The 9,124-nt window shown below is 47.7% G+C and overlaps 1 protein-coding gene across 1 annotated transcript; it reads left to right on the plus strand.

Moving 5' to 3' along the window:
• The first annotated feature begins 1,153 nt into the window (after positions 1-1,153).
• On the plus strand, positions 1,154-2,425 carry Fam181b (family with sequence similarity 181 member B). The gene has a single exon (XM_038313378.1). It carries the CDS (start codon positions 1,154-1,156, stop codon positions 2,423-2,425), a length of 1,272 nt encoding a protein of 423 aa, XP_038169306.1.
• Positions 2,426-9,124: the final 6,699 nt, after the last annotated feature.

A 9,124-nucleotide genomic window follows, 5' to 3' on the forward strand; every position in this document is an offset into this window, starting at 1 on the left:
CTGTGTGTCTCTGGCATTGGACATCGCCGACTGAAACCGAAGGAAATGGCAATTGCGCCAACTTGCATTAAAATACAAAGTTTGATTCATCTTTATGGGTTTGTTTAAGTGCCTCTTCCCATTGCTTAGATAAAGCCCGTCTTCTTTGGTAAGGGTGTATGTATGCTCCAGCATGTTCCTGTTATTGCTGCAGAAAAATGGGGCTTCAAAGAAAGACTTCAGTGACTGTTATGTGCACAGGGCTTTCCTGTTTTTGCCATCAGTTAATCCTCATGAATACCTGTGACAGAGAAGAAATGTCAAGGAGTGCAGCCATATCGACAGGCTATATGTGCCCAGTGAGGTGAGCAGCCACACCTGTGTTTAACATGAGTAAATTAACCACAGCAAAGCGTGGTGGGCTTATGAGAATCTTAGACTCAGAATTTGAAGAAACAAAATTTTTCTCTTGCATTCAGAAAAACGACAAGGAGCACGAATCTGGGAATGGCATCATTTTGGGAACGGCCTTGTCTGACTGGGCTAGATGCGTCTGTGGCCAATTCTCCGAACTTCTCAGAGGTCCGGTTTCTTTTGTTGAGTGATGATAAAAACGCGCAGTTCACGAGGTTGTTGGACAGGATTAAAAGTGACAATAAAGTACGGACAATGGCTAAGGGCAAGCATCCAGAAGCTGCAGACTAGTGGACCTCAGTGCTTCCAGAGTTGAGACTGAAACCCAGGTTTGTGGACTCAGCTTCTACTTTACCTCAGGCACCCAGTCCGGAGCCAGGGTGTGTTTTTGCAGGGGCTGAGCTGGGTTTGAACACAGGCTTTCTCCTCACCCCTGGCGGTTGAAGCCAGTCAAAACAAATGCCCCAGGGCACAGGGCAAAGAAAGGGTTAAGGCTTGGGAAAGCTCAGAAAACAAGAAAAGTCTGAGTTCACCCCCCCTTGCCCCACCCCTTAAGCCTGACTAAGCAAGTCCCTCCCCTCCGCTACCGGGGCGGTCGCCTGGCTCTCCCACCCTCCGCCTCTGGCTTACAAGATCTAATGAGCTCCCCCGGGAGGTTGAGCCGTGAGCCCCGGCCGGAGCGAGCAGATAGCGCCGCGCCTGGACTGGAGCGGGCCGCAAGCGGACGGGCCGCGCTGCGGACGGCTTAGGAACCGCGGCGATGGCGGTGCAGGCAGCGTTGCTCAGCTCGCACCCCTTTATACCCTTCGGTTTCGGAGGTTCCGCGGAAGGGCTGGTGAGCGCCTTCGGAAGTTTGGACAAGGGCTGCTGTTTCGAGGACGATGAGAGCGGGGCACCCGCGGGAGCGCTACTGTCGGCATCAGAGGGCGGGGACGTCCGCGAGGCCACCCGTGACCTGCTCAGTTTCATAGACTCGGCGTCCAGCAACATCAAGCTGGCGCTGGACAAGCCAGGCAAGTCCAAGAGGAAGGTGAACCACCGCAAGTACCTGCAGAAGCAGATCAAGCGCTGCAGCGGCCTCATGGGCGCCGCGCCTCCGGGACCGCCATCCCCGAGCGCGCCAGACGCTCCAGCTAAGCGGCCGCCGGGCGCCCCGGGACCCCCAACCGTCGCCGGCCCGGCGCACTGCAAGGCCACCCCGAGGAGGGAGGCGACACAGGCCGCGGCTGCCGCCACCCTACAGAGCCGGAGCCTGGCTGCCCTTTTCGATTCTCTGCACCAAGTCCCCGGGGGAGCAGAGCCGGCAAGCGATGGGGTGACCATGCCGGTCCCGGGCCTCGGGGCAGCGAGCTCTGCGGGCGAGGGGGCCGCCACCGCGGGGAGCTCAGCGGCCCCGGGCTCCAGGAAGGTTCCTCTGCGCGCCCGCAACCTGCCCCCGTCTTTCTTCACTGAGCCGTCCCGGGTGAGTGGCAGTGGCAGCGGTGGTTGCGGCTGCGGCCCCTCGGGCCAGGGCGTGAGCCTGGGTGACCTAGAGAAAGGGGCGGAGGCCGTCGAGTTCTTCGAGTTGCTGGCGCCGGACTTCTGCGCTGGTAACGAGTCGGGGGTCTTGCTGACAGCGGAGCCTCTGGACGCGTTCCCAGCTGGAGCCACAGTCCTACGGGGACCCTTGGAGCTGGAGTCGGGCCCCTTTGAGCCACCAGCGATGGTAGGGAACCTACTCTATCCTGAGCCGTGGAGTGCCCCAAGCTGTCCTCAGACCAAGAAGCCTCCTCTGGCTGGCGTTCGCGGAGGCCTGACCTTGAACGAGCCTGTGCGCCTCCTGTACCCCACCGCCTTGGACTCTCCAGGTGGGGAGGACACACCAGCTTTGGCCTCTTTTCCCCCTTTCTTCCCAGATTGCGCGCTGCCGCCGCCCCATCAGATGTCCTATGATTACAGCGCAGGCTACAGCCGCGCGGTTTACCCCAACCTCTGGAGACCCGACGGGGTCTGGGAAGGGGCGTCTGGGGAAGACGGGGCACATCCAGACTGACTGTGAGGTACCCTTCGTTTCCGTTATGACTGCTGTGTGGGTATCTCCTGAGTGGAGAGAAGATGTGGAAATATTAAGTGAAGACAAATGGGATTTAAAACAACAGCAACTACAACAAAACAAACCACAATTCATCTAATACAAGAAACTTCAAGACAAGAGATGAAGAGGAGTGGAGAGTTGTTTTCATCAGAATCTCAGATTTTAATTCTAAGTGGCCGTTAGATTCTTACTTGGGCAAGAAGAGCCCTAAGATCCCGAGAGAGGGTTTGGGGACTAGTCGGGTGGGATGATGGAAGGGTCAAGAACAAGAGAGGGCTTTTGCAGCCACTTGCCTCATCTCAGTTCAGCCAAGGTCAGTGTGTTGAATGTCTGTCCTTATCCCTTTGAAGCAGCGCCCTGGTGTCCCCCCCCCCCCCCCGCCTTGAGTACATTATGAATTAAAGCCCATATTGAAAGAATCAGAGCAGAGATATGTGGTCATTGAGTTGAGTGTTTTCTTAGTGTTTTCATGAACCTCTCAGCCTTGCTAGGTGGAGGCTGCGAGAGGCCGTTTGGTGCTGGTAAGGCCCTATCCCAGGCTGACCTCCCTTCCTTTCCCTTTTTCTTCTTCTTCTTCTTCTTCTTCTTCTTCTTCTTCTTCTTCTTCTTCTTCTTCTTCTTCTTCTTCTTCTTCTTCTCTTTTTTTGCTGTTTTTTGGGAGCAGGGTGGTGGGCAGAGACTGACAGTGCCATTACAACTATTTCTTCCACGGTGTTGGATATTGAGCCAGAGGCTTCAAACGCGCTAGGCAGGGTCTCCCACTGAGCTTTATCCTCCACCCCCCAAGCTCTGAGTGTGATTTTCTTCTTTTATTCTTGAGACACCCGCCTCCCCTCCTACACACTTTTCTCTTCTAAGTGGACGACTTACCTAACTCTTGCTCCAGCCCCTCATTGCTCGCTATTTCAGTTCCTCTCCCTTGGTTCTCCTACATCTCTGGGTTAGGAGAAAAAAGCCTGGCAAGCCTAGAGGCCCATTTCTCTTTCCCATTTTCCCTTTAGCAACCATTTTGGGAGTGGGGAAGGGAGACAGGGTCTAACCTCTTTGTTTCTAAGTTTCCTTATTACAACAGAGAATGACAACCTTTCTCCACTTCTAACTTGGCAGCTGTTTGGGTGGCTCAGAAGTGAAATACACAAAATGTCTTGAGACTGTTGCATCGCTTGGGACAGCCGGTATATATGTATTTTTATAAGCATGTAAGCGGCTTTTGCACTGGAAACCACTGGACATGCTATGCTCACATTTTGTTTGTTTGTTTTCTTTTGGACCTTAAGATAGCTGTACAAATTTACTCTTTTCCAGCCGCATCCGTGTATCCCACATCCTTGCTCCCCAGCCTACCTGATCTTACTCACTCCTTCCTATACCTTACCACGATAGGGAACGGTAGAGGGTACAAAGTTTCCAAGGGGGATTTTCCATTCTCTTTTAGTCTGATAATGGAATCTGACAGGTGGGATGGGGGACGGGGTGGGGTGGATGGAGACTTCAAGGGGGGGGGAAGTCAGAGAAATAGTTTACCCAGTCATGGATGTGGCTGGGAGGATTCACAGCACCGTCAGGATGATCGAGGGCCAGAGGAAGAAAGCCCCTGTGGGAAGCTGGAGGTGAGAGAGGAGGCCACTGCACAGACCGCAGGTAAGAGTGCAAGGAAAGACCAAGAGAGGTTGTCAGAACAGCTACACGTGAGAAAGAAAAACCAGTATTACTGCCAGGGATTAAAAAGCCAGGGTCAATGTCTGCAAAAATCAAAAACACTGCTGTAGATTTTGGAAAGGGATTGTTCAAAAAAAAAAAAAAAAGGTATATGAAGCAATAGAGCTAGCTCCAAGTGCTATTACCGAACCACTCTTCTCTGAGCAAAACTTTTCTTAAGAAAACTTTGCAGGAGACAGAGCAGTAACCATGAGAAGAACCTTCCAATCCGGAAACCTGGCTGCTGCGTTCCTTCACAGCGGAGAAATGGAGAAACGTGCTCCACATCAATGTGTTAACGGCACTGCCACTCAACAGCCATTTACCTTCTCTAAGTTGTTTTAACGGTGAGAATATTCCAGCGTGGAATTTCACAGTCAGACTTTAACACCACGGCTGTGGCTGTTCATAAGGTTTGCCCTTACTGTGGTGTTTCTTAATTCTCTTCTTTCTTCTCACCCAGTTTAGTAAGAACAAGATCTCTTTTGATCGGCACCATGTTTGCTCTGCCTTCCGTTCATGATAATAATGCCGACACCACCTGTATCTAGGTGCCAGGTGCCTGGCCGAGCATCAGTTGGCTAATTATCTTCCTGGGGTTGACTGGGGGCGGGGCGGGGGCAGTTGCCAGTTGCTCCTCTGAAAGCCGAGGCTTGGACAGGCAAAACTCTAACTCATTGAAAGCAAGCGGTGGTCCAGATCCGTGAGTACTTGGCCACTAAAATCTGCCTGTCATTTGTGAGGTTTTGCTATGATTTCCACACGCGGGGTTCCCAGCTGCTATGCTAAACCAGTAGCAGAATTTCCAATTTCTTAGTGCTGTTGAAATTTTGGGTACAATTCCTTACTTTGCTTGCTGTCCTGTGCATGAGGTGTTTAGCAGCAGCCTGGGCTTGTCCATTAGATGCTACTGGTACTCTGCCGGTTGTGATGATAAAATCGATCCCCATTGCCACGTGTGCCCTCAGATGCAAAATTATTACTAGTTGAGAATTATTATGCTAGACAAAGATAATCTCAGTGACTTTGGGGGTGTCCAGCACTTTCACATCAATCTTATTCATTTACTTATTTATTATTTTATTTATTATATATCTCTATATATATCTTATTTAATTTTGATAGAGGTCCAAATTTAGGTGCTGTTATTTTCCTTATTATTATTGTTGGTAAATAATAAAAAAGGCTGAAGGAAGGATTAAATCAACTAACTTAGATTCATTTTATTATTGTTTATTTACCCATCATGGTTCATTTCCTGTATTGAATTGTGGTTTTCCCCATTGACAAACTGGAGAACAATCTATCACAGAGGATTGCTGTAAGACTTTGTCATAAGGTGTTTGTTTATAAAACCTCACCAAAGAGGGAGGGGGCAGTATTTGATAGCCCGGGCTTGGTATTATGTTAAGCTGTCTTGTTTTCCAGGCTCCTATGTGTACGGGACCCTGACATGAAGCCCAATGGGCGGCAGCCTCTCAAAGACCACGGGCTGAAGGAGGTTCCCCATCACTGACCTAGCACCCCCACCCCAATTCCCCACCTCTGATGCCTCTTTTTCCCATGTTCCATCTCAATCTGAGTTTATCTGAATCTGCCGTGTCACACGCTGTATGACAGTGACGCTCATAGCATCCTTGCCAAAGGTGGACCTTCGTTTTATCTCTGGTGTAGCCACATAATTATCATAAAGAATTATTTTTTTCCTCAGGGAATGTAATGTCCTTGTAATTGTATGCCTGGACAAGCTTGAGACCCTGTTTAGTTGGTAATGACAATCGTGTATGTAGAATACATATTCTTTATTGCCTCTTCAGCTGGTCATTCCTGGTTCCTGGGATGAGTTATAAGAGTCATAATGTCCCAACTCTTCGTCCATCTTCATTCAAGCTGCCACATACCCATCATCACACCACGGGATGCTGGCAAGAGAGAGACCCTTTGTTTCAGTCACCCCTTTTCCCATACCCCTTGCAGCAGCTCTCTGCAATTCTACAATTAGCAGGACCTCATCCTACTCTTGTGGCCCAGGGTCCTGCTGCCTCCACTGCACAAGAAAACTCACTCCATTTATTGTCTTTATTCTGTATCATCAGCCTTTCTATTTCCTCATTTCTCCTCACATTCTGGAAGTAAACTTTTAGCATAAGTTAAAAAAAATGCAAGGGGAGAGGAATAATACTTGAGTGAAAAATCTCAACTTTTAACCAAGAGTCAAGTCTGTGGGGGAAGAGCCCACATGTTTGCCTTTCCCTCGCTGGCTATTTGAGCTTTTATTATTTTGAGTCTAGTGTGATCAACATTCTAGTTTCCTGGGTATGCCCAGGTTTAAGACGGCACGTTGTACATACCAAGGAATCCATAAGTCCATAGTCTGTTCTGCCTCTGCCCATCATCCTCAGGAACTGCTCCCACTGAGGCCCCACTGTCCTACATAGGAATAGAGATGCTCCGTTTTCCTAAACACCCACCGAATGACTACGGGACCTCATTTCCCTTCCCTTAACCTTGTGACCTTGTGCCCGTGTCTTTTCTCCTACTGGAGCCCTTGCTCATTGGGGTTCTTCGGAGTCCCTTTGCCTTTCTTTGTTGCACTCCTGGCTTCCTTTCCCGGGAGATGGTAACTTTCCCACACCTCCCTCTGTTCTGTGTGTTCTGATGAACACCACCCTGACCCAGCCTTGCACTTACAGCGTCTTTCCTCCACATTAGACAGATGCTTAGATACACTCTAGGCAGTATGTCCTGGGGACTCCTCAACCCCCCAAATTCTATGTTTGAAGTCGAGGATACCCTCAGACTGACTAGTCACAGTCAACTTAACCACATTGCTTCTTGTAGCCGCTCCCGTCCATCCAAATGGCTACTGAGGCCTGCTAAGTTTGTATAAATATTTTGTTCATGATCTGACACCATGCCCAGCAGACCCATATCTACATTTATATGAATTCATGTTTGTATAGTCCCTTACATGAGAATTGAAGTGTTACTAGGTCATTATCTAAATTGAGATGCATTTCTCTCTTTCAATAAATGCTTTAACAAATCCAAAAACAACGCTTAGGCTCTTGTCAAGAGTTCTAGGACACTGACACTCCCCTTTCCATCTATTCCTGAACTTAGCTAGTGTTAATTACCCTGAAGGTACCATCTCCCTGGTGGTCTTGAGACTAGAATGATTTCACAGTAATTAGTGGGTTGGACCTTCAGTTTGAAAGATACTGACTTGAATTCTCGCCTGTTTCTGTCTCCTCTACTCTGCTAGAGATATTTCCTTGGTGTGAACCCTTTGTACAAGTCTCCTGACCTACTCCATTGACGTCTTCGTGACTTCTTGTCTCTGGGCTTGCAATCCTCTTGTCCATCTTCTCCAGTCCTTTCTAAGTTGAAATATCAAAAAAATAAAAATCCCTGTTGGAACTTCTTTCCTTAAAATTCTTTTTTTTAAAAAATATTTATTCATTTATTTATTATGTATACAATATTCTGTCTGTGTGTGTGCCTGCAGGTCAGAAGAGGGCACTAGGCCCATTACAGTTGGTTTTGAGCCATCATGTGGTTGCTGGGAATTGAACTCAGGACCTTTGGAAGAGCAGGCAATGCTCTTAACCTCTGAGCCATGTCTCCAGCCCCTCCTTAAAATTCTTGAATGAGTTCTTCCTGTTGCTTCCTTTGTCAATTTCAAAGTCTTTGCTTGTAGGTGTGGCTTCTGTCATCCTCTCTAGCCTCATCCATGACTCCCCTAAGAGAACTTACGTTTAAGAAATTGAATAGTAATCACAGTTGCTCGACGGCTCATGTGCTGGACTCTGTATTCACTCCTGTGCCGCTGCAGCCCAGAGTGCACTTTCTTGACTGCTCTGCTTCCTTCTTCCATCAGTGCCACCCTCCTTTAATTACCCCCCATGGTTCTGCTAAGCACTTGTTCTCAAATCTTTTATTCAATTCCAAGATTATCTTGTAGCAATTGATTAGATATTGTAAAATAGTTGTCCTTCCTCTGCCTTCGTCACTGGGAGCCTCTGCAGTTGTATTGTTTTTGGAACTGGACGGCAGCAATGCATGGCTGATGATGTCTGGATGAATTTTATAATTGTAAAGAGATTTCCCATTAGTTTTCTCATTTGAGCCTTACCTAAGTCTAGTAAAATGGCATTTGTTGAAGCACAGTATGCAAAGAGAATCCCCCTTCTGTAAGAATTAACTTGTGGAAGAAATTGTGTATGGATGTAACAACCACATGAGTAGTTGTAGAGAAACCTAAAGGCATAGTTATTTTGCCTGGAATAACAAATTTGTGGTAGGCGGAGACGATACCGGTGCTATGGTTTTAATTATTTGCCCTGTCTGTTTGGTGTGGACAGACCTTTCCTCTGTGACTCCATTATACTAACGACTTTTCTCTTCCTTCGGTGAATTTAAAGTTGAGATGTGCACCTTAGACACAAGTACATGGAATAATTTGTTCCTTGCCAATGTGTGAATGACAAAGACCAAAGAAATGTCACAAAGAAAGTTCAGTTGATCACTGGATGGTATGAATAGTTTCAAAATATGCTATTTCTATAAATGCATTTCAAGTTAAGTTTAACATTGACTTTCCCATATGCTTTAGTGCTAGTGGAGAAAGGAAAGGAAGACAGGAATGAAAAAGCAAAGAAATGTCTATATGCCTAGTAAAGGGAATCCACCCCCACTTATTAGCAATGCAGATTTAATGGGTGTAATTATAGCCCCTAAAGGATATGCTGAAGAAATAATTCCTAGAGGCTCAGAATGTGCCACTATTTGGATATAGGGTATTTGCATAATTAATAAAGGTAAAATGAATCCATGAAAGTAGAAGCTAATTCAATATGACTGGTGTATCTGTGAAAGGGAAACTTGGACACACACACACACACACACACACACACACACACGGGGACACACACACAAAGATGCTTTTAAGAAGCAGGG

This window comes from Arvicola amphibius, chromosome 12 (assembly GCF_903992535.2).
Source record: "Arvicola amphibius chromosome 12, mArvAmp1.2, whole genome shotgun sequence".
Classification (NCBI taxonomy): Eukaryota; Metazoa; Chordata; class Mammalia; order Rodentia; family Cricetidae; genus Arvicola; species Arvicola amphibius.